Genomic DNA, 26,149 nt, shown 5'->3' with positions numbered 1-26,149 from the left:
ATAAGCAACCATGGTGTTGATAAACAGAAAAAAATATACAGTGCCCCAGCAAACACTGTGAATAAATTCAGGATGATTGTTGCCATTCTTGCAGAGGAATATACAGTAACAAGAGTTACAGACTACAATGACTGAGGAACATCAAATCACATGGTCGCTTTAGCCTCCTTTATTCCCTGTTTTAGTCAGGATCGAACGCACGTTCGGCGAAACGCATGTGTTTGATCCTGGCTGAATCCTGGCTGGAACAGGGAATAAAGGAGGCTAAAGCGACCATGCGTTTTCGCCCAAAGTCACAAATCTGGATGTAGTCCTGCTTCAATGGATTCTTCTTCAGTATACAAATACCAAGTAGACAAAAATGTTCTTCTGACCCCTTAATGAAGAAGAATATACTCAGAGAAACTTCCTTCAAACAAACTCAGACTTCTAAGTCTTCATCTGAACGTGAATAGTCATGCCTCGGACATGGTAATCTTTAAACTAACATATTTTATACATCTTTTATACATAATAGATCCATTTAAGAATTTCAGGAAAAATTGAATGTCTTTTTCAATTATATAGCTAAAAATTTAGCATAGAAATAGAATATGAAAATGTAGGGAATACATGTTTAAGAATATATTACCCGATATGAAAAGATATTGGGAACATAAAGTGTAATTCAAAGAAGTTAATAATTGAAATGTACTTTCAAAGTAAACTCCATATATAATGTAATAATTTGTTTATGTGACTTTGGGCTAGTGAGTGACCTTGGACTAGTCACAGCTCTCTTAGAGCTCTCTCAGCCCCACCTACCTCACAGGGTGTCTGTTGTGGGGAGGGGAAGGGAAGGTGATTGTAAGCCGGTTTGAGTCTCCCTTAAGTGGTAGAGAAAGTCGCCATATAAAAACCAACTCTTCTTCTATGTTTATATGTTCATGTTTATGTTTGATGTTTAAAAATAAAACTGTATTTTAAAAATAGAAGCCATAGATCTTCCATAACCAAAAAAGCCTCAAGTATGTGCATGAGGTGTCATTTCTATTATGCCTAGGAATAAGTTTTAACTTTTCAATATATTTCACTGCAACTTCATGATCCTTGTGCATATTCAAGGATAAACCTAATTTCTTCATTAAATCATCCAGGGCGTGCAGCTTTTCTGGTGAGCTTAAAACTCTGCAGTCCTATACATTGCTACCTTATTCTGAGCCAATTGATTTCCATGAGCTTACACTGGAGTAACTCTGCATGGGATTGCATCACCAGAGGCTTTTCTCATTTTACAAGGAGTCTTTTGGCCAACTTATCAAGAAAACGTAGGGAGCTGGGCGATTTGACACCATCTACTGACAGTCAGGCAGACCTCTAATATTACGTTGTTGCTGTGTTTTATCCCACCCCTCCTCTAAGGAGCTCAGGATGGGATATGTAGTTTCCCGTCCCACTGTATTCTCAAAGCAAGCCTGCTAGGTAGGTTACACTAAGAAATAGCAATGGGCCCAAGATCATCCAGTGTCACAAGCTTCAGGCCAAGTGAACCTGGACCTCCCTGGTCCAGTGGTCTCCAACGTGGTGCACATGGACACCATGATGCCTAACCATGTGTTTCATGATGTCCATTTGCTTCTTGGCTTTCCTCCACCACCCTGAAGAAGAGACTCCCTCAGATTTCCCCAGGAAGCAATACCCTTGGGAGGGTCCATTCAGAAGAAGCTCCCCCACCGTGGCAGGATTCTTAGCTGGGAGCCTCCCAATATTCTGTAAATGCCCCTCCCCAAGGCAGCCATTTTTTGACTGATCCCACCTCTGATGGTTGACTTTTTGTGGTAGCATCAACTACCTTTCTTCAAAATTCCAAAGGCTCGAAAATTCAAGGGACCTCCAGTAAAAGATAGCAGGTGGTAGAAAAGATGTCTTTGCCAGAGATAGAGTACTGAACTATGAGGCAGTTTCATATGTTCTCTAATTCTTCCATGGCTTACTGCCAAGGAATGTGCTTCTGCCTGTACACATTCCCTGGTTCATCTTTTGCATCTTCTGCTAAAATGATCTCAGCCCTGTGACAGTCTGATGAGCCAGTGGTCTGGAAATGCACAAGGCAACTTCATATGTTCACATCATTCTCAATCTCCCACCTCCATTCATGGAGATGAACTGAGATAACCCTATGAGGGAAGGTCTCAGCTTCAGACCCTGCCAACTCCACTAAATGCTCTCAGAGAGCAAGCATACAGGAAGAACTTCCTTTTCCTGAAGCACTGGAGATCCAGACTTTGACTATATAAAAGGCAACTTCATCGTGTCACGTAGTTTTAGGTGGGTAGCCGTTTGGCCCTCATACAAATCACACTTGGAATACTGCGTCCAGTTCTGGTTACCACACCTAAAAAAGGATATTGCAGAGCTTGGGAAGGTGCAGAAAAGAGCAACCAAAATGATCAGTGGGCTAGAGCAGCTGCCCTATGAGGAACGGTTAAAATGCTAAGGGCTGTTTAGCTTGAAAATAAGGCAGTTAAGGGAAGCCAGCTGGGTGGCCCCGCGTTCTAGTATTATGAGAGAGGGAGACAAGCTTCTCCCTGTCCACTCTCTCCTTACCATGCATAATTTTATAGACCTCTATCATGTCTCCCCTTAACCACCTTCTTTCCAAGCTAAACAGCCTTTAGTCTGCAACTCAACAAGGCTGAGTTTCTCCTGTTTGGAATGAAGTTATGGTTATGTACATATGCAAGTGCTATCAAGATGCAACCAACTTATGACGATACCAGCTAGTGGTAAGTGAGAAGCAGAGGTGGTTTGCCATTGCCTTCTTCTACAGTCTTCCTTGGTAGACTCCCAACCAAGTTCCGAGATAGGACTATACAATGCTGTCTTCCCTCACAGTTATGCTTCCCCTTAAAAAAAAAATGAAACCAAAAAACAGCACCACAGATTGGTTTGGACCTAACCCTACAAGAGGATGTTCAAGGGGCATCCGTAGCATAAAGGGCTTCTTATGAACTTGTGCTCATACGCCAGCTATGCCCCCCCCCCTTGAACAGAAATTATCTTGCTCTGGTTACATCTGAGTTCAATTACTTGCTGCCTTGAAATACTATTCAGATGGGGGAGGGGCTGCGGCTCAGTGGTAGATCCTCTGTTGGGCATGCAGAAGGTCCCAGGTTCAATCCCCGGCATCTCCAGTTGAAGGCCCTGGAGAGCCGCTGCTGGTCTGAGTAGACAATACTGACTCTGATGGACTGAGGGTCTGATTCAATATAAGGCAGCTTCGTGTGTTCATATTAGCCAGTCCAATGCCCAGCAGCCAGATTACTGATTGGGGCTAGGTATCAGGAAAACATTCTGAAGGAACTTCAATAACTTCCCGTTTTTTTTCTGGGCACAATGCATTTATACAATGCTAAAATGACCTTGGACCAGGGTCTCTCGAGAACTCCTTGCTTCCATGTGGAGGAGATTGTAAACTAGCTAGTTAAAAGGTAGAGAAAATTGGAACATAAAAACCAACTCTTCTTCTTGTCAACCTCATTTTACATTTGAGAACCAGTGTGGTGTAGTGGTTAAGAGTGGTGGTTTGGAGCGGTGGACTCTAATCTGGAAAACTAGGTTTGATTTCCCAATCCTCCACTTGAGTAGCGGATGCTAATCTGGTGAAGTGGGTTGGTTTCCCCACTCTTCCACATGAAGCCAGCTGGGTGACCATGAGCTAGTCACAGCTCTTAGAGCTTTCTCAGCCCCATCTACCTCACAGGATGTCTGTTGTGGGGAGGGGAAGGTAAGGTGATTGTAAGCCGGTTTGAATCTTCTTTAAGTGGTAGAGAAAGTCAGCGTATAAAAACCAACTCTTATTTCTTCTAATCTGGTAACTGGGTTGGTTTCCCCACTCCTACACATGAAGCCAGCTGGGTGACTGTGGGCTAGTCACAGCTCTCTTAGATTCTTTGTTAAGTGGTAGAGCAAGTCAGCATATAAAAACCAACTCTTCTTCTTCATCATTTAAACATACCTTGGCAGCCACACCTGCTGTCACTCCTCTGGTTGCACCTGTGCCACTCTGGGTACCTGTAAAGACTTCCTGTGCAGATAAACTCCTCTGCCCATATGACTTCTCCGCTCGCATGTTTATATAATACACAAGGGAATCACACACAACCCTTGCTGTCAAGGGGTTTCCTGTCCCTTGTGTTAAACAAACAAAGCAATCCAAGACGAACCACACGGGTGAATGGCACAGGAACAAAGATGGAGGCCATGCAGCCATGCCAGTGAAAAGCACATATACGGGGAAGGGGTTACTAGTTGAACTGAAGTTAAGGCTCATTTATTTAAGTCAACTAGCCTTGGGTGGATTGGGCCTAGAATCTCTAATGTGGTCAACCAATTATGAAACTGAAACCTAGGATTTAGTGCTAGCCAAAGCAAACAAAAGGACTGCAGATATACTATTTGGAATGGCTTAGTTTTCTACTCAAGGGGGGGGGAATTGATTATTTTTCCCCCAGCTTCATTATAGATAACATATTTATTGAAAATTTTCTCCACCAACCATGGTGAAATCATGCCAAAAAATTACAAAAATGTCATGGTAAGTTGCTTTATAAAAATAAATGGAAGGATTACACCTCACTGATTTGTCCCTGCTTTCCTCAAGTGCCAGTTTCTCTCTCATCCTTTACAGGAGGATGGTGCAAATTCTAGTCCTCATTATAATATTTTATATTATATATTTATATAGCTTTAGAAAACTGCATTCCATTCAGAAAAATGGTTCTGCCATCAGAGAAACTGAGGGCCTTGAAGAGGTCCTTCTCCTTGCTCCTCCTACAATAAATATAGAAAATAGCCTCTAATGAAAAGGTTTGGTCAGTTTAAAATAAAAAGGGAAAAAGAGAGAGAGAGAGAGAGATCCTTTTCTCCCATTCTTGGGACACTGAGCAACTGAGCAGCTCTGTTTAAATATATTCCAGCCTTTGGTTGAGTTCAAGCTTCTGAAAAAGTTCATAATCTCTAGATGATCCAATGAGTTCTTGATTAACAGGAACCAAAGACGACATGACAAAATTGCAGGCATCAGTCAACTAACTACCGGGTATTCATCAATTATCCTTTATCGTAGTTATCGTGATTCCATAAAGCAGCCAACGAGAGGAGGTCATCTTTGGCAACGGAGGTCAAACGGAAGGCGTCTTTGGTGGGTGGCCCTGTTGAATAATTTGCGGCCGCTTGACTCTCGGCTTCCTTCTCTTTGGTCTGCTCTTAGCTTTGATCTGCACCACAAAGAACGCCAGGACCACCATGGCACCAAGGAATGCAAAGACAGGGATCGACCCTCCCACGTCCTGGTTGTAGCGTCCGGGCATTATCCCTGTGCAGGAAAGCAAAGGATGCGTTTTCAACCGTTCAAAAACAAGCTACAGAGTTTGAAAGCCACTTTTCTAAGATATTACAGATAGCAACTGCTATTATTAGAACTTTCTGGTGATTCACCAATTTAGTTTAGAGAGCCAGCGTGGTGTAGTGGTTAAGAGCGGTGGTTTGGAGCAGTGGACTCTGATCTGGAGAACCGGGTTTGATTCCACACTCCTCCATATGAGGGGCGGAGGCTACTCTGGGGAACCGGGTTGGTTTCCCCACTCCTACACACGAAGCCAGCTGGGTGACCTTGGGCAAGTTACTCTCGCTCAGCCTCACCTACCTCACAGGGTGTCTGTTGTGGGGAGGGGAAGGGAAGGTGATTGTAAGCCGGTTTGAGTCTCCCTTAAGTGGTAGAGAAAGTCGGCATATAAAAACCAACTCCTCTTCTTATATTCAGAGGAAGCCCTACTTGCTCTGGCTCCTCTTCCTACATTGCTACCAAGGACAGGGCCTTCTCTGCTGTTGCCCTCGATTTATGGAAACTCCTTCCTTCTATCTGTTCTTCTGCTGCCTACTGTTGAGTTCTGGGTGCCACACGAGGACAATTCTATTCCTCTGGACTGCCAGTGAGAGATGCTTTGTTTCATTCTTTTTCCCCTGTGCCTTTGGATCACCCTCTATACTGTGTTGTTTCTGTGGTTAGGTTTGGGGTGGCTTCTTACTTAAATTATATTGCTGATGTAGCCAATTCAGCCTTGAACAGTGTCATGCTGAGACTGAAACTAAAGAAAAAGGAACAATATATTTTTATATCTGTATATAAATAAATATCTAGATAACCAATAACAGAATATTTTTAAATTTTATTTGACTAGGGAAAAACGTGGCAACTGCCTATGTAGTATTTAAATCCACCCCTGCTAAAAGGACCCTCAGATTATCCAATTTGCACACAGGGTCCCGGATAAAAGGTTTTATCCATCTGTTTCTAGCCTCATTGAGCAGGGCACAACTAAATAAAGAATGCTGGAGAGTATCTGTTTGGCCAGAACCACACTGACATATTTGGGGTGCTGCTATTTTAGCAGGTTTTCCATTTCGAAAACGGCTTAGATTAATTTCATCATTTCAACAGATTCATCAGCATTTTTCTGTCATTGCTTTATTATAAGACTGCCTCTAGAATGGGCCATTGACAGAACAAAAAAATTGTTTTAAAACAAAGTGTCATTCATGATTGGCCATAGTTGCAGGACCGACAAAAGGAAATACTTCTTTGTTCAAGCAGTAATTAAATTGGGGGATTCACTGCCAGTGGATGTAGTGATGGCCGCAAGTGGCGATGGCTTTAAAAGGGGATTGGGTAGATTCATGAAAGACCCATCACTGGCTACTAGCCATGGGGAGTAAAGGGAACTTCCACATGAAGAGGTAGAAAACCTCCCAAACCAGTACCAGGAGGAAACATCAGTGGGAGGCCTCAGCCTCTAGGCCCTGTTTGTTGGACCTCAAGGACAACTGATTAGGTACCATATGGCCATTTATGCAGGGTCAATTTTGATGCTCGCTCAAAGCTGTTTTTTTAAATGTGACCTTTAAAATGCCTAATCCTGATGCAAAAGGAGAAATTCCACACACACCCCACTCGCCTGCTCCTTCCCTCCTTTGTTCGCATGCCCACTGGGCAATGGTCGTTTGCATAGCTAAGCCACGTTTGTGATTTTTCATGGTTCCTTCAGTAAATGCTTCGGTGCAGGGGCGGAGCAAAGACAAAAGGTCGCATTAAAGGGGCTCTTAAGAAATGCGAAGCAGGTATGCGCCGGCTTCGCAGTCACTTCCTGAATGACGGTTCAGCGTGAAAAACTAAAAAAAAACATATGTGGGGCACTTCAGCTTGGAATGCGCTGCTAATTACCAAGCATAATCTCCTTGTGACTCAAGGTGGCCACTGTGTGGATTAGATGGACCACTAGTCCAACCCTGCAGGGTTCTTTTATTATTCTTGCCAAAACACCATATTACAAAGGAGCATTAAATGACCTGGAAAGCGGATAACAAAAGCCCCTGTTTTCCCACAGCTGTATCATTCTGGAATTCTCTTCTTCTGCACAGCTATGTGCACTATATATTGCAAGAAACAGTGATGGGGAAGGGCCGTAGCTCAGTGGTAGAGCATCTGCTTGGCATGCAGAAGGTTCCAGGTTCAATCCCCGGCATCTCCAGTTAAAGGGACTAGGCAAGTAGGCGATGTGAAAAACCTCTGCCTGAGACCCTGGAGAGCCGCTGCTGGTCTGAGTAGACAATATTGACTTTGATGGACCAAGGGTCTGATCCAGTATAAGGCAGCTTCATGTGTTCATGTGAGGCCTTGTTCAGTGCTTACCCCCTGGAATGTCCCACGCTCCGCTTTCTCCAGGCGACAAGGGCCTTACTTGGGGTCGGCTCTGACGGAAGCTGGGTAAAGCCACCTTGTCTAGGTCGATAGATAATAACTTCTGATGTTTCCAAAGGTTGCTGGGGGGAAATAAAAATAAAATTGAAACATCGGACAAACCTCCTCGAGAGAGACTGGAGGGAAGGATCTTGAGTACATCAAACCAAACAAAGGGATCAAGGAATGGGAGTGAAAACTGTCCAGCTCTTGGTGGCGTCTGGCCCCAAACTTGCAGTGGGTCTTGAACAGGTAACCTAAGGGGATGCTGTGATGGATGGCCTCTAGTTCTGCTCTCCAAGCATCCCAGCAAATCCCTGCCTACAAGGGGAGTAGGCAGTTGCTAAGTAGCATCACTCTATGAAGGGCTGTGGAATACCTGGGAGGGGGGAGCAGAATTATGCAGAGATAAAGTCTGTCAGCAGCTAAGAGAGGGCTTGGGGAAGCGCAGAAAAGGAAAGAGAACTACCAGAAGATTAGTTAGGTAGTTGGGCTTCACCCAGTGAAGGAAAAAAACTCAGACATCTACAGTGTAGGTACATAAGGCGCTTTCCTTTATTGACCTGAATTCAACTGTGCTGATCTTCCCTTTAGTGACCGCCTGTGTGATTGCGGAACCAGTGAAATAGAAACCTTAGGGCATTTACTTCTATTTTGCAAAAACTGGAACAAGGAGAGAACTATGTGGATCACACCTATCTTAACAAAGTACAATCTTCCCTCTGAACCCTGGATCGTTCCCTTTCTCCTATCAGATTTAGAGGTGGATATCGAGAAAACCCAACGGGCTGCCAAATACTTAACCCAAGTAATGGTTTCAAGCCCTGGCCTGGATGGCCCAGGCTAGCCTGATCTCGTCAGATCTCAGAAGCTAAGCAGGGTCAGCCCTGGTTAGTATTTGAATGGGAGACCACCAAGGAAGTCCAGGGTTGCTATACAGAGGAAGGCACTGGCAAACCACCTCTGTTAGTCTCTTGCCTTGAAAACCCCATAAGGGGTCGCCATAAGTCGGCTGCGATTTGATGGCACTTTACACACACACACAATGGTTTCAAAACTATCCCGGTAAATGACACTGGCATTTGGCCTAAGAGAGTGTGTTGAACATGTATAGTTTTATTATAAGCTTTATACACTTCATGTATTTTATACATTTTAGGCATCTATGTGTTATATGTATATGCTTATGTCTTTGTTAATGAGCAATAAATGACTACATATTAGGGATGCCAGCCTCTATTGGGGATGAGCCAGAATTGCAGCTCATCTCCAGACTACAGAGATCACTTCCCCTGGAGAAAATGGACGCTTTGGAGGGTGGACTCTGTGGCACTGTACCCCACTGAGCTCCCGGTCTTCCCCAGCCTCCATCCCCAAATCTCCAGGAGTTTCCCAGCCTGGATCTGGCAACTCTACCCCCCATCCCCCAACAATGGACAAAGGGGAACTGGCAACCCTATCTTCTATAATATTTTGGGATACTTCCAATATTTCGTATAATAAAAAGCCACAAAGAACAAAAACGGAAGAGACCCAACTGTCATTTGTTAGTGTTTTTCCACCACTGGCTATATAATCTGCCATCAGTAACCATTTAGGATGTGGAAGCAATCCCATGTTACTGGAGTGCTCAGATTCAAGAAGGAAGATCTGCTAAAGCCCTTTAGCCACAAACACACACAAAATCCCCACCTAGGAGCCGTTTCATTCAAAGGCTGTGGCTTGGCCCACGACAAGTGAGGACACGCGGGAAGCGAGCGTGGCTTGGGGTCACCGAGGTGAGCCTCTAGCACCTTCGAATATCGATGAAGATGGTTTCCTGAAAATCCAGACAGGCAGAATTAAAGCACATACATGCATTTTCCTGCCTGGCATTAGTTCCCCCCACGTAACACTTTCTGCCCTAGAACTCTATGGTACGAGGAGAAGCAATTGACTGGGAGAGGGACCGATGGCAGAAGAGGAACTGAAAACACCACAGCTGGTCTCTGCTTTAGCTGCAAAGCCAGAGAGGGGCCTCTCTGGAATAGCTCTCATTCTGAGGAAATCTGCTGCCTGCAGTATCTAATAACCTGAGATCCAGTGTTGTGTAGTGGTTAAGAGTGGTGGGAGTCTAATCTGGAGAACCCGGTTTGATTCCCCACTCTTCCACATGAGCGGGGGACTCTAATCTGGTGAACCGGGTTGGTTTCCCCACTCCTCCACATGAAGCCAGCTGGGTGACCCTGGGCCAGTCACAGCTCTCTTAGAGCTCTCAGCCCCACCTACCTCACAGGGTGTCTGTTGTGGGAAGGGAAAGGGGATTGTAAGCCACTTTGATTCTCCTTAAAAAGTAGAGAAAGTCAGCATATACAAACCAACTCTTCATCCTCTTCTTCTATTGAGGGGATGGAGGAGCTGGATAGAATGTGGCAGCAGCCCAGAACCCAGCCCTGTTTCCAATGTCTTCCTCCTCCCTTCCCCATATGACTTTACCAACACCTCTCCCAGTGTGCCTCAGCCCATCCAAGGTGAGCAAGGCTGATAGCAATGACTGCCACATCAATAAATGCACAGTCTTTCCCCACCCTTTCCCATCAAGAGCTCGTTCTTAACAAAGGGCAAACTAAATATCTCTGACTACAATTAGAAACCAATCACCTTCCATTCGCTCGGGAAGCGAATAGCCTGCACCCGTTGGGGGCCGCTGTCGGTTTTCTGAATGGCTGAGGCTCGGGGGCATCACTCCGTAGGAAGTGTACTGAAGAAGAGAATCCAGCAGCCAAAAGCAATCTGGGATTCAAGGATTGAAAACAACAAATAAACACACACAAATTACGAGATGGATCAGACACCTCCCTCTCATCTTGAACACATGAAGCTGCCTTCTACTGAATCAGACTCTTGGTCCATCAAAGTCAGTATTGTCTACTCAGACAGGCAGTGGCTCTCCAGGGTCCCAGGCATGTCTTTCACATCACCTACTTGCCTAGCCCCTTTAACTGGAGATGCCGGGGATTGAACCTGGGACCTTCTGCATGCCAAGCAGATGCTCTACCACTGAGCCACAGCCCCTCCCCTTCTATTCAAACAAGCCAGTTCTGCACTTTGACTGCACTCTCCTTGAACTTTTTGCCCCTGGCGGTCCAAGCTCAGCCTGTGTCGCCACGTCAATGAATGACCGCAATGAAGGCAATGAATGACCACAACTCAACCTTTTCTCCCGTGAACCAAGTAGCCAGAATGACCAAAGCATTGGTCTGTTTGACCCCGCATCACCTGCTCAGATTGGCAGAGGTTCTCCAACATCTCAAGCAGAGAGAGGCCTTTCTCAACACCTGAGATTCCCAGCCTACAGATGCCAAAGACTGACCCTTTCAGATGCCATTTGTCCGCCTGGGCCCGCACACAACCAGAGCTCCTCTGCGCCTGAAGAATGCAGAGCGGGGCTGCATGTGTGGGGCAGGTGGGGGACTAAACCTTCCTCTTTCCCCAGTAATGCCAGCATTCATTCACTGAGTGAGTGAGTGCGCGTGTGTGTGTGTGTGTGTGTGAGAGGGAGAGAGAGAGAGAGATTTCCCACCTCCCCTGTCTCAGCCGTACCCCATATTGAAGTCCATTCACTACATCCCATAGAACTCCCATAGAAGGGTGCCACTAACTTAAAAAAGAAGGGTTTCCATAGCTCAGTTCCAAAGCATTAAAAAAATCAGGGATCATGCTCATTTTGAACCTCCCAACCTACAGGCAAACTCCTAGTATAGAGCTGCTTTCATTTCCCATCTGCTCAGCACTCCTGTTTCTACAGCAAATGGGGCCTCTGGAAGCAGAGCTGCTTTGCTAACTACGCTTTGTTGGTTCAGACGCTATATTATCCCCATCATCAGCACGAGCATCTGGTCGACCAATCGGCTCCACACCTCGGTTCCCGGTTCTAGGGTGCCAGCAAAACACCCCCAATCACATAATGCCGATTCTGACACTGTGCCAAGGCCCAGCCACAGGCAGAGGGACATCCGAGTGGAACCATGCCGTCTGCTTCGTATAACTTCACTGCTTGGGCTCCAGGAAAGAAAAGGCCTCCCCACCCCCCGAGGCTCCCCAGTAGGCAGCGGCGTTGCTCTTCTCTATCGCACCGTGTTAGCTCACGTCAAAGCCAGCCTGGCTTAAGTTGCAAAGCGATGCTTGCAGTGAAGAGCGTACAGTTCATTAACACAGCGGGCAAAGGACAGCCCGGAAAAGATCGATTGCTGTTTGCAGCCTTCAAAAAAGGAGAATGGATTAATTCTGAGAAACGTGCCCTTCGGCTGTGCACCAAATTAATGGGCTTGAGAAGTAATGAGGAGGCAAGTTGTAATGGGCCAGAGCTTTCAGGCCTCTCTATGTCTTGGAAATCAAAACAGAAGGCTCAGTCTAGGCTTATGAGACCAAAATTTTCATCTTTTTTTTTAAAAAAAAATTGGGGTGAGAGGGTTTTTTAGATTTATAAATCAAATATGGGAGGAATTCTAGCCATGGTTACTGATGGCCCAGTAGAGGGTGTGGCTTTTAATTCATAACATAAAAGCCAGTCTGGCAATGCCAGCCTCCAGGTGTTACCTGGGGATCCCCTGGAATTACAGCTCATCTCCAGACTAAACAGATCAGTTCCCCTGGAGAAAATGGATGCTTTGGAGGGAGACTCTATGGGAGCCAGCCAGCCAGACTCTGCTCCCAATATGGGCTGGCGAGTCCGCTGCAGGCTTGCCAGCTGAGGCAGCCACCTCCCCCAGTCCCAAGGTGTCAATTATCAATGACTGTTAAATAAAATACCGTGAGAGAGTTATTGTATTTAAGAATGTTTGTATTTTAAGTTTTTTAAAAAGTACAAAATAATATCATTAATGGGCTTTGCTGGTGTCTTCTATAAAGTTTGTATCTCTGGTCCCCGGTATTACATTTCATGACACACATGGCCCGGCCAAGCGACATTTATGTCATATCTGGACCTCATAACAAATGAGTTCGACACCCCTGACTTGGAACATTCTGCCACCAGCGCATGTTGACATAAACTCATTCTGTAGCAGATGCTGTAACTTTACACACTCAACAGCTTTACTATCGGGAGTAGATAGCTGCTCTTCCAGTTGAACGTCCACAACTGAAAGCTCCCACAGACTGGGTTCAATGACTATCAAGCAATTTAATAATAAGCCATTAGTTAAAACTGTAATAAGCAAAAATGTAATTTTTCCTGCCAACACTGTTCTTAGGATGTGATTTAGGGCTCTTGTTGGAAGCACGGGGGCACAATTTGCAGTTTAGCACTCCAGAAAAAAACTCCTACACAGAAGCATGGCAACCCACGCCTTTCAATCGGGCTCATACAGGAAATCTTCCCAGCGGGTTGCGACTCTGGAGATTACAAATCCGTCAACACAACTGATGCTAATTTGCAGAAGTCATGGGACTCTGCTACACACCTTTTTGCCTGTGACTATCATCTAAGCAGTTAGAGTCGCCGTACAAAACTATCCTGCCCCCTCCGTCTGATGGAACTTGGTAGAGACCCAAGATGGGGACGTTCTCAATTATCGCGGACTCCTGCTTTAAAACTTCAAGACCTGGATGAAAAGATGGAAAGAAAATCTGTCAGACAACAGCGTTCCAATAATTTTGTACAAACTAAGCTTTAGTTGCAACAAATGCAACTTGGTGCTCTTAGATTTAAAGAGGAATCATGTTTCCAGAGGACAGGTTTATTATTTATTTACTTCATGTATACCCCACCTCCCCCCCCAGTGGAGACCCAAAGCACCTTGCAACATTCTTTTCTCCTCCACTTTATCCTCACAACCCTGTGACCCATGTCAGACTGAGAGTGTGCGACTGGCTCAAGATTACCCAAGGCAGAGTAGAGATGTGAACCCGGGTCTCCCAGATTCTTAATCCAACACTCTAACCACTATTCCGCACTAGTGTGTGTTCAACAAAACAGAGAAATTCTGGTCCATCTCCCAACCCTCTCCATCTGCAGGAAACCTCACACACTTCATCCAACAGTTTGAAGACAATGAAGATATGGTTGAAGATGAACGATATGGACATACAAATCTTGAACACAAACTTCCTCTACCCGGGAAATTGGGTGCTTATTTTGTAATATGTTGAGGCAGGGGTGTTGTTTTGACATTTTTTTAAACATCAAATAATAGAAGGGGGGAACCAACCATTACCCTGACTCCCCAAGGCACAGACAGATTAGTACAGAAAGGTTTTGTTTAATTGCAACGAAATGTACACATGTACTTCAATAAGCCTTCAGTGAAAAATGTGAAGTGACCGCCAAATCAGTTTCATAAACAGAACTGTAAAGGTTTCATAAAAGTAAATTACTTTTTCTAAAAAGGCCTTTATATAACTTCAATATATTTTTTTAAAAGGAATAAAAATCACTTTTGTAAATCTAAATAAGTTTCAAAGGGATCAGGAAGCAGAATGTAATATGACTAAATTGCCTGCATTTTTCCTTTTGTTTCAGTAGAAGATAAGGGCAAACACAATGAGCAGAGAGCAAAAAGAAAGGAAGATAAATGTTTCACCAAGTACTTTTTTATTATGGCTGCAATTCACAGGATCCCCCCCATTTATACTAATGGTTCAGCATAAAAGAAAGAAAATTGGTAGGCTCGTTGCAGAGATACTATAAAAACACAACCCAGCTTCAGCCTCTCTTATTAAGAGAATTTGAACAAAGGCCCCCAATCTCCAATCGAATGTGGAAAGCAGCTTGCCAATTGCTTTTTCAACTCCTGTAAGTTTCTAAAGCAGCTTCCAATGCAATTCGTTAACCAACTCATTAACCAAAAATATACATTCTTTTGAGGAGGGACACTCATCAAGCTGTATGACGGACTACCTGCTCTCTTCTCAACAAGGACCACCTCCCAACATTTTACCTGCATACCTACATAGTGCCCCTATCCCAACACATGCAGGCTAGACATTATCATTTACTTTTATTAGATTTTATCCTATCCATTCCCCATGGAGCTCAAGGCCTCACCCTTCATTTCATCCTTTTGACAACCCTGTAAGATAGGTTAGGTAGAGCATGTGTGACTGGCCCAAGGTCACCCAGAAAGCTTCCATGGAACAGTGGGGATCTGAACCCAGGTCTCCCTTGTCTTAGTCTTCTAAAGACGCTGAGGAATGACATGGAGAGGGTTTTGCAGGGGAAAGGGGGACTCGGTGGAAATTGGCAATTTACACTGGATCCAAACCACTAATCATCAGTTTATCACTTTTAGAAGATAATTCTCCACCTGGAAGGCAATAGGCAATAGGAAAAACAGGGAGCAAAAAACAAATTTAGGTTATAACTAGGGGTGTGCATTTGGCAAAGCCAAACCGGGGAAAAAAACCAAAAATACCTTATCAGCATTTTTTGGGTTTGTAAATCCCGAAAAAATGGGAGCGATTTAAAGGAGCTGAAAAGCGATCCTGAATAATGCCAAATTATTCAGGTGATCCTTTTTGGAAAGTTTCCGAATCTATTAAACCTGAATCCAAAAAATACTGGGGAAATGGTGCATACCCCTAGTTACAACATTTGAAGCCATATGGGCCTACAAAACTGCAATCATACAACAGATCCATGTAGTTCAGAACTGATTATGGTGGCTGGCAGCTGCTGTCTGGGGTGTCAGGCACTTCCACACTCTTGTTGCCTGAGATCAGTTAAGTGGAGGTCAGGGACTGAACCTGCTTGCAAAGCAGGTATTCTACCACTGAGCCACACAGCCTTTCCTCTCAATCCCAGCCTGCAGCATGTTCTGATTATCCTTCATGGGCGTGCCTCCTAAAGTCAAGCTTTAGGACAGCGTATCTGAGAGCTGTCACAAGAATACCGCATTCTCTACGAGTTGTAGTTCTACACCATTTGGGGTGCAGGTCCATCAGTGAAGATGGCCCTTGGGTTTTTCAAGGGATATAAAAGGTATGAGGAAAAAAGTAAGTGAAAGCTTGCACTCCGTAGGTCTAGAAAGGACCTTGGAAGTTATACCACCACGCTCAGTAGTTACCGACTACGTACCAAGAGGGAATCTAAAACGAAACGCAGCCCTGTACCTTGATCCTTAAAGGTCTGTGCGATTACAACGCCATCTTCTGGAAACTTTGCAATACTGCACCCTGAAGCATAGTTCACTACAAAGAAATAGATCGAATGCACATGAATTATATAATATGCCTGTATTTATTATATTTTAAATGAAAGGCTGGTTCGTTCCAGTTGGCTACTCTGCTCTGAGCCTTGCTGCCCTTTTAAAGTGGCCAGATCAACACTGAGGCAGCCTTTTAAGGGTCACACGAGCACACTTTTGCTAGGGATAGTATTTTCAATCACTGCAATGGTGGCAGATTTTGTGACTTAGGGATTTCCGTCTTCTGCATGCATCTGAAGAAGTTCAGAGGCAATCTTGGTCTCTAGACCAGACAACCCCCTGCCCCACTGGGCTATCTAACCCACAGTCTTCCCTTCCCTGCATAAAATCCGTCTTGTCCACAGCCCCTTTCTCCTTGGTCTCCACGTTCCCCGATGTCATGCTTATTTATTTAAATATTTATTTCCCACTTTTCTCCCCAATGGCGACCCAAACTGGCTTAAATCATTCTCCCCCTCACATTTTATCCTCATAACCACCTTGTAAAGTAGGGTATGATGAGGGAAAATGACAGATCCAGGGGCAGACAACCAACGTCCGTGGCAGAGCAGGGATTTGAACCTGGGTCTCCCAGATCCTCTAACCACTATACAACTCTGCCTCTTCTGCCCTCTTCTCAGTCCATACACCCATTACTCACATTCCTGTTCCTCAGTCTGCTGCCTACTCTATTCACTGCCTCCCTTCAGCTTCCATTTTCGTTAGCCTTCTGGGAACTCTTTCCCATTTAGCCATGGACTATTAATTCTAGCACTTGTTTTACAGCACAGGAAGCTGTTTAGCTACCAATAACTCTTCTTTACTTACTTTCATGGCTGGCCATGGTAAAGTCCCCTTCATACAACCCATCACTAAAAGCCATGCCCCAGACAGAGAGAAGATCGTTCAGAGCTGGGATATTGGCTCCTCCAGTATCAGGCATCCACCACTGCCTGCAGAAACAGGGGATAACAGTCATTTGGTCTTTTAAAGTGTCATGTTTGACTGAGGAGAAGAGTTGGTTTTTATATGCTGATTTTCTCTCCCACTTAAGGAAGAATCAAACTGGCATACAATCACCTTCCCTTCCCCTCCCCACAACAGACACCCTGTGAGGTAGGTGGGGCTGAGCTGTGACTAGCCCAAGGTCACCCAGCTGGCTGCATGTGTAGGACGGGGAAACAAATCCAGTTCACCAGATTAGCGTCCCCTGCTCATGTGGAGTGGGGAATCAAACCCGGTTCTTCAGATCAGAGTCCACCGCTCCAAACCACCGCTCTTAATCACTACACCACGCTGGAAGGGCTATGCACATATGCAGTGGCTGTTCTGAACAGACCTTCAGAGATGAATATTGGAACTCAGCATCTCTGGTTTTCCCTTAACTTTCCTCCTCACTTCTTAATCCAGAAGCGACCAAAAGGTAAATCGCCAGTAGTTTGCACAAGTTCCAAAAGACCCTGTTACCTCGTGTTCTCGTCGTAAAACTTGACCTTTCTCATCACCGATGTGTTGTACCAGTCGCTGAAGACTATGAGGGACAGTCCGTTATCAATGTCCCTCCTCAGCTTAGTGATTTCTTCCGGAAAATACTCTTCCTCACTGTCCACCATCAATAAAGTCCCTGAGGCAAGAACAAAAACAGTACAGAAATGAAAAAGCTATTCTGACATTCTCTTTCTTTCACAGATTATGTTTTTTTTAATATGATTGTTTTAATAAAGAAGTAAAGTTAGTGTAAAAGCTTCCTTAAACGTTCTCTTGCCATTTATGTTTATAGCAAATGCCAGGATCCCAAATGCTATTTTAGGTCCCTCAAGGGGTTTGGATTCTGCGGATCTCTTCCACTAGCTGAGGGACTTTCTCTTGGTGAAAGCAGCCTTGCCGTGACTCAAGAACCTGCATTTGAAGGAAGTCTCCTTCTACCTGAGGAAATCTCTTCTGCTGGCAGAACAGATCTGTGGAATTCATCCCAGGGGCTTGGACCTGCCAATGGTTTTATTTTTTAAATTTTCTTCCTTTGAAGGGAAGACTTCCATGCCAGGTCACAAACTTACAAGTGGCTTCCGCTCCCAAGACATTTATCACGCAGCGCAAGTTTTAAATACTCCCTTGGGCACAGGGAAGTAATGGTGCAAGTTTGAGGGACTGAGACCAAAACCTCATGCTCAATTCCAACATGCCCATAGGCATATTGTCACAAGCATATCTACACACTGACCCTTCAAAAATAGTAATTAGAACAGACCTTTTGGGCATTAAATTAATCACGATTTTCATTTAGTGTCTTCACTGGAATAACATTCAACATCTCTTTGGAATAAAATGGATGGGCTGTGTAAAATCTCTCAAGTTTCGAGCCCAATATTTACAAATATTTAATATCCATAAGTATGCCAAACTTATTCCAACGGTATTAGCTTGAGATAGCAAAGAAGTTCGAGCCCAGTTCAAGACAAACTTTCGTGACCGAGTCCACACCATCTCATGCTATGATAAACTTTAGGCTATGTCATTTTTTCCTCACGCCATCAAGAACTTGGGGAGGGGCTGTGGCTCAGAGGTAGAGCATCTGCTTGGCATACAGAAGGTCCTAAGTTCAATCCGCGGCATCTCCAGTTGAAAGGACCAGGCAGTAGGTGATGCAAAAGACCTCAGCCTGAGACCCTGGAGAGCCACCGGCAGTCAGAGTAGACAATACTGACCTTAATGGACCGAGGGTCTGATGCAGTAGAAGGCAGCTTCATGTGTTAAACTTAATATGTATGAGGATGACATTTTACATTAGGAAATGCTTTTGCAACCCGCTGTGAAGCTTTAAGATTTAAGTGAAGCTTCAGTGAAGACCAAGCAAGCTTGCTCCAAGACTTACCATACTGACTGGCATCAAAGCACATAAATGGGGAGCCCAGAACTTCAATGAAATATCCCATGCTTCTCAGATGTTGGTACATATCCCTGAAGTTTGTGTGAATATGATCACCATTCCTAAAAGGTTTTAAAAGGAGAACATTAAAATAGAACCTGATTTGCTACAAGGTTGCATATTCTTCTACACTGTACATATGCTTGAACATCTGAAAAGATTAGTTTAAGATGCTGCAGTAGATGTCCTTACTATAAAGCGGCTAGACTAAAAATTATTAATCCGCTATTAGTTAGGATTTCTGGCGAAATTGATAAAATTAAATTGGACTGTTTGCTATCAGATAACTCTCAGACATGGCGTCAAGCTGCCAGATTTTGTGTCCTGATAAGTAGGATCCGGAAAACTATAGTTGCAGAAGATTTTAAATAGTCTTTTAAAAGTTTGCATGCACAGGTGAGGTGTTGCCAAAGTGTTGTGGGAATTATTGCTGCAAACAGCACACACGTTTTACTTAGATTTTCCCATAGATTTATTTATCGAAGCAGGCTTGACTCCAGCACCCTCCAAGGAGCCTCCCTCCAATGTAAGCACCTCTTCAGCCACAGAAGGAGAGACTTCAGTTGGAAGAAGGCTCTCCTTAGGCTGTAAAGAAGGCTTCAATCTTTGCTCCGTGTAGGAGAAGAGATGCAGGGCCCGCCCGTCCCTCTTCAGAAACAGAGAGGGCAAGTCTCGGGATTCATGTCTGCACCAGGACTGAAACGCGTGACTGATCAGCTGATAATGAATTTTTAAATGCTTTTGATCTAAAAGAAAAGTATCCCGCTATTAATCAGGCAACAGATTGGAGTGGGGGGTTCAAATGATTCCCCCCCCCAGTATAATACAGACTGAAGGGGTGCCACCTGTACGGCGCTTGGTAATTAGTGTGCCATCTTGTTGTGGGGGGCTTTAGGGTTTTACTGTTGATTTTATTAGTGATTGTAAATATTATTGAATGTTATATTATGTTTCCAAAATGATGTCACTCGTTGGCTACAAATACGAAAATAAATAAAGTGCTCACAAAATCTGCCGGGGACAGGCACTGTCTTAGAAGAGAGGCATTCTGCTGCTTTCCTCTCACTACTGGAAGGAATGCCTCTTTGAGGACACATGCAGATATTCTCTCTCTGCTTGCTCCCCTTCCTTTCCCCCCCCTTCAGAACTATTTTTTTATTCTTATGAAAATATATGGAGATGAGCCAAACCAATATGGTTCCTCAACCAAGAGTCACTCCATTAAGAATCATCTACATATCTGTGGCCCCATACGCAACTCTGAGACAGCACAACAGTAGTCAGCCACCTCTTACACAATGAAAGCTAAGAGAAGGTGTCATGTTCAGAGAGCAAGGTGTGAACTGGAAGATTTGATTTTGTCTCAGTCATCCACAATATTTTTGTTTCCCCTAGAATAGAAAAACCCTATATTACAGGAGGAACAGAATCCGAACTTTTGGTTCCCGTCCTTCATTAATGGTTAGCACTGCATAAAAAATAAAGTATGCACCAATCTAAGGGATCATTCTTCATCCTCAGATTATCCCTTGGGAAATACCCGGGTGGATAGCGGAGATTGTGATACTGATCCCACAGGACTCGCTTGCTCCGAGGGGGGGTTGGGATCACTTTCACTTTTATGGGGAGTTTCACTGTTGAAGTCTGGTCGGCACCAGCTTTCGACTGAAAAAAATGGGAAAAACAAGATAAAAGCCCAAGCACCATGAAATTGTTCCTGTGAACACAACCAAATTCACAGCATGCTCTCCTGGGAATGGTTTTGACCCAGCCAACCTTTTCACTCCATCTCACCCAGTTACTCCACATTACTTCAGCTCCCATACCATGTAACTTTTACCCATGAAGGTCCCATGATCCTCAGCATAGTCTTCTGGGGGTGGTCAAGGGGGACCCCTCTTTCCCTTGCCACCTGATTGGATCTAACCCATGCATTTTGCCTCAGGTGACCAAACACACACATTGCATGCTACCCACCTACCTCACAATCCATGTTCCCTATGGGACAATCAGTCAGATATGAGAAACTACGGCTTAAATCTCAGTTTAGCTACAGAGCTCACTAGGTGGATCTTGGCCGAGAGACTATGCCATACAGCCTAACCTACCTCGCAGGGTTGTTCTGAGACCAAAGAGTACAGTCTCAGCACCTGGGATGAAAAAAGGTAGGCCATGTTCTTTTTCCTGATATCACTATACTATTTCGAATTAAGGTTTAATAGGCATTTATCATTTTTCAACTGTATAAGGCATCTTGTGATTCATACGCTGCCTCAAAAACCTATAATAGCTGTATATTGCTTAAAACACAGGAAGGAAGGAAGGAAGGAAGGAAGGAAGGAAGGAAGGAAGGAAGGAAGGAAGGAAGGAAGGAAGGAAGGAAGGAAGGAAGGAAGGAAGGAAGGAAGGAAGGAAGGAAGGAAGGAAGGAAGGAAGGAAGGAAGGAAGGAAGGAAGGAAGGAAGGAAGGAAGGAAGGAAGGAAGGAAGGAAGGAAGGAAGACAAATGGTTGTTTGGATTATAGCCGTCAGTCCAAAACAAAAAAACAACGCAATCTAAAGTGCGTTTGTTCTTGGGCTTCTCACAAAATAAGCTTTTAGCCACTGGATGCTGCTAAGCAAACAGGACTTCGTTTATTTAAAAGAGTTACACCAGCTGACCCCCAAGGTGAGTTATGCAAGCTTAGTGGACAGACACCCACATCAGTGTTACCATTAATGCTGGACTTCAGGGCAAAAGTCCAAGATTTCAGCAGGGGAAAGCGACAGCTGTGCTCCACCCTCGTTACTGTATTTTCTTCTCCCATTCTGGGAATTATGAACACATACATGAACACATGAAGCTGCCTTATAGTGAATCAGACCCTTGGTCCATCAAAGTCAGTATTGTCTACTCAGACCACCAGTGGCTCTCCAGGGTCTCAGGAAGAGGTCTTTCACATCACATACCTGCCTAGTCCCTTTAACTGGAGATGCCGGGGATTGAACCTGGGACCTTCTGCATGCCAAGCTGATGCTCTACCACTGAGCCACGGCCCCTCCCCATATATTATAGTTCTCAGAACACCTCACATTAATGATCCCCCACTCCCACTTCATGCCCAGAGTCTAAAATAACCTAACCACACTGCATGGATCTCACAATACTTCTTGACAACATCCAAGTCCACAGCAGAAAATGGAACTACAGCCCCAAGCAGTGCCACGGGAATCCGTTTTTCAGGACCGGAAACAGAAAACATCTGGCCGAGGTTTTGTCTTTCACAACATTCCTCGGTGCCAACAGCAATAAAGGCCCATTGCAGGAAGATGCTTCCTCGGGGTCCTCTCCCCCAAACACAGCAGTTGGACCACATTCACACAAGCGACCGACACATTCACAGCAAGCTGTTACAGGTTTGCTGAGCAGAAAATCCTCAAGCGCCAGCCGGAAAAGGAGGCCAGCTTACGTCGTTTTCTGCGGGGGAAGAGACGGTGATCATGACGTGTCCTTGCGCGACGCCCTCCCAGGAGGCCGCTTTCTTGGCTGCAGAGATGGAGATCGCTAGGTACCCTGACCAAGGCCATAAAACAGGGGAATAGGAGAAGGCCACCTCAATGTAGTCTCCGTTCTGCGGCAAATAAGGTTGCCAGTTGGGCTGCGTGGAGGAAAGAAAAATGCGGCTTGGTTAATTTTTGCACAAAGCTGATCTATGTTATATTTGGACGGTGGGGGGGGGGGGAGCAAAGAATTGGACCATAAGGTCACGGTGTTGATCACACAGACCTGGTGCAGACAGAAGGGTGCCTTCCTGCAAATTGCAGTTTGCAAACAGCGAGCCAGGAAAGGGTTTATGCACTAACTCCACTTCTCTGTCTCTATATGTAGCTTTAGTGTTAATAGAAGAGCCCCATGGTGCAGAGTGGTAAGCTGCAGTACTGCAGTCCAAGCTCTGCTCACGACCTGAGTTAGATCCCAATGGAAGTTGGTTTCAGGTAGCTGGCTCATGTTTGACTCAGCCTTCCTTCCTTCTGAGGTTGGTAAAATGAGTACCCAGCTTGCTGGGGGTAAAGGGAAGATGACTGTGCGCTGCACTGGCAAACCACCCCATAAACAAAGTCTGCCTAGTAAATGTTGAGATGTGACGTCACCCCATGGGTCAGGAATGACCCAGTGCTTGCACAGGGGACCTCTACCTTTTTTTTTTTTTAGTGTTAATACCAGCAGAGTTGCTAACCAGAGCTTTTCATCTTAAACAGGGTTTGAAGTAGTGTGCAAACTCGGTTAGTATTGACTAAGGGTAATGTTAATGTAGATGTTCATCATCATTATCACTACTGCAGCGATTAACTTCATTTATAGCCTGCCTTTCTCGCCGAGATTAAAGGGGGGTTTCAAAATATGAAAAACAATTCAATCAGACAGCAACAGTTCAGGCCTACAAGGAAAGGGAGGCGACAATCTACTCTGGAAGGGAACACTTGTTCCCAAGGCTGGCTCCTAATCTGCAAGCCACAGCCTGCAGGCAGACACCCAGCATTACATCAGCATTGAATGCAAAATCTCAGGATCTCTGCAGTTTTCCCTTCAGCAGCTTCAGTATCCAGTGAGATCCAGTATCCAGTGAGTATCCAGCATACAGTATCCAGTATGCAGCTCAGCCTTCAGAGGGGTTGGATTACAGGCTGACAGAACCCAAGAGTGGCCGGCATCCAACAAACAGTGCAATCCTAGAGATACTCCAGTCTAAGCCCACTCATTTCAGCATAGGACTGAACTGAAAGACACATCCAAAAGTCTGGTCTTCAAGCCCATTGAGATTTTGGACTTGTTCAGATGAGCAGACACCCACCCATCCCAGTCACGTAACAAAAGCGTTTGATAGTTCCCTCCATTTCAGAAGCAGTTTGCATTGTTATAAGGAGTTCCTGTTTGAAAAACATAAACGGGTGAAGCTGCCTTATAAGGAATCACACCATCAGTCCATCAAGGCCGGTACTGTCTATTCAAGCTGCGAGTGGCTGTCCAAAGTCTCAGGCCGATGTCTTCAGAGCACCAGTTCTACCCAAGATAACTCGGTTGTCTGTCAGATTTATTTTTAATGCAAATTACTGAATTGATGCTGCTTGATCTTTGGCCTACACGGGGGGGGGGGGGGGGGCTGGAATTCCAAGATCCTTAATTTACCTTGGAAGTGCAGACATGGGGAAATATAGCAACATGTTGACTTGATCAGGAATGCTAATGCAATATTTTGACAGATCCATCTCCATGAGAGTAAGATATATTACACTGTGTACAGTGGAAGGATGAAAATAAATGTATTTATTTAATTAGGATGAAAATAAATTTATTTAGATTTATATCCCACTCTTTCCTGACTACAGTCAGGCTCAGGGCAGCTACCAACAGAAGGAAACAATCAAAATAAAATACATATTATAAAATTTAAAACCGTGTACATTCTAAAATTCAGAAAGGTGCCCTAGCAATAGTCAACCAGGATGGGATAATCAAACAGAAAGGGATGGGGGGAAAAAGATGAGGGGAAACAACAACCAAATCCAGCCTATAAATAAATGAAAAATAAACCAAAAAGATCCCAAAACTCAGGGAAAAGACTGACTCCCTCCCGGCTGTAGTGATCTTAAAATACTGATTCTATATGCCTATAATAGCAACATTAAAAAATAGTAATGACATTGTATTGACCCCTGTCCTCAACAGTTCTCTGAGGAGGACTGGTATGATATCCTTAGGGAAGAAATACAAGTTTGTGAATGGTAGCTGCTCTTCAAGTTTAGCTATGCTACAACGATCTCAGATCCTACCTTGTCTACGATTCTCCCAGTGACTCCCATTCCGTTAAGGATGGTAACATTCACAATAGTTGGCATGCCTCCATAGTAGATCGGCTGGGAACAATAAGGCCACATGTACGGGCATTCCGTCAAGTCGACATAGCTTGGACTTAGACTGAACAGGCAAGAAAAATTAATAAATATGTTTGAAAGAGCAGAACAACCACCACCACAACAACAAAAACTGCCTTCATCCTCCCCAGTGGATCTTGGGTTGTAACAATCAAGATTAAATTTGAACAACACACCAGGATTGTTCAGAGATGTTTGTCTTATTTTAAGCTAATATGGCAGGAAATAATAGCACAGGTGGGGGGGAGGGGGGGAACTGTTCAGAACTGGAATAGCCAATTGGAAGCCCCTTCTACCCCTACCCATTGCAGACAATTTTAATCAAAGGGTAGCTAAAAGCTATTCAGTAGTTTCACATATATGTTTCCACCTGGCTGCAATGTACCAGTACCGATATTAATGGCGCCATTGGATCTCTGGGTTTTAATGTGTTAAATTAGGAGGGTCTGCTAACAGGTTTGAATAGAATTTTCACTGATATGGTATTTCTTTTTAATTAGTTGATAAAGGGTGTAGTCGATAAAGGGTGGGTTAAAATCTAAGTAAATAAATAAATACAGTCCTGATTATTCATTAAATGAATACCCAGCCTATTGTAAGCAATACTCAAACAGGCTGGAATCCCCACTCTGCCACAGACCCTCGGCCAGTTACTCTCTCTCTCAGCCTGAACTACCTATGTGGTTGTGTAGTGAAAACAGAGGGAGAGAATGATAGATCCACCCTCAGAGAAAGGGTAGGGGGAAAATGTGCTATAATTAAGTAAATCTTATTTTGTGGCAATGCAGTTGTGGTGGCTTTTCATGCTGCCTCACACAGGCTGGTTAGGTTGCCTGTTTGATTTCTCCTTCGCTGTAAAATAAAAATCATTTCCCAACAAAATTCCAGTATAAAAAGGAAATGTTCAGAGCTGGGGCTGGGTGGAGTGAGAACCCAGAAGCTAATAAAGGTCTTGGCTGAATAAACCTTTCAAAGAAGTTCAAACTGTAGCAAAGAGACTTGTACTCTGAGAGATTACTAAGTGCTCACCTGGCCTGGGGCTTATAGCTATTGAGAATCTGGTAAGCCCTGAGAAGATCCAGTTTGCCGTGCCCTTGCTCAAACATGTTGACTCCAGGAAGCCGGCGTGCAGATGCGATCAGAGCCTGTTTCATACTAGCTGGATTCACCATTTCCCGCTTCTGAACTGTGCTAAAAATGAGAAATGCCAGAAATATTATACTATCCTACGGGCACGGTACTGAAGCAACACGGCTAAAATGATAAAACTTTATTTTATTACTGAAAACCTAACCTGGACAGTTCTTTCACTGAGGGGAACACTGCAGACATTTGCATAAGCATCCTCTGCCAGACACCAGCAGCACTGA

The 26,149-nt window shown here is 44.5% G+C and overlaps 1 protein-coding gene across 1 annotated transcript in view; it reads right to left on the bottom strand.

Annotated features, from left to right (window-relative positions):
- Nucleotides 1-5,093: 5,093 nt before the first annotated feature.
- Nucleotides 5,094-26,149, bottom strand: part of MBTPS1 (membrane bound transcription factor peptidase, site 1) — a 33,908-nt gene continuing 12,852 nt past the window's right edge. The window contains exons 10-22 of the mRNA XM_056862500.1: nt 25,809-25,970; nt 24,678-24,822; nt 22,316-22,504; nt 20,361-20,533; nt 18,815-18,930; nt 17,410-17,566; nt 16,771-16,895; nt 15,869-15,946; nt 13,222-13,362; nt 10,418-10,549; nt 9,470-9,596; nt 7,730-7,860; nt 5,094-5,356 (exon numbers count right to left, since the gene is read on the bottom strand). Coding sequence (XP_056718478.1) covers nt 5,163-5,356; nt 7,730-7,860; nt 9,470-9,596; nt 10,418-10,549; nt 13,222-13,362; nt 15,869-15,946; nt 16,771-16,895; nt 17,410-17,566; nt 18,815-18,930; nt 20,361-20,533; nt 22,316-22,504; nt 24,678-24,822; nt 25,809-25,970 — 1,870 coding nt within the window. The 3' untranslated portion in view covers nt 5,094-5,162. The remainder of the gene's footprint in view (nt 5,357-7,729; nt 7,861-9,469; nt 9,597-10,417; nt 10,550-13,221; nt 13,363-15,868; nt 15,947-16,770; nt 16,896-17,409; nt 17,567-18,814; nt 18,931-20,360; nt 20,534-22,315; nt 22,505-24,677; nt 24,823-25,808; nt 25,971-26,149) is intronic.

This window comes from Euleptes europaea, chromosome 17 (genome assembly GCF_029931775.1).
Source record: "Euleptes europaea isolate rEulEur1 chromosome 17, rEulEur1.hap1, whole genome shotgun sequence".
Classification (NCBI taxonomy): domain Eukaryota; kingdom Metazoa; phylum Chordata; class Lepidosauria; order Squamata; family Sphaerodactylidae; genus Euleptes; species Euleptes europaea.
This window is presented reverse-complemented; position numbering and strand designations above follow the sequence as displayed.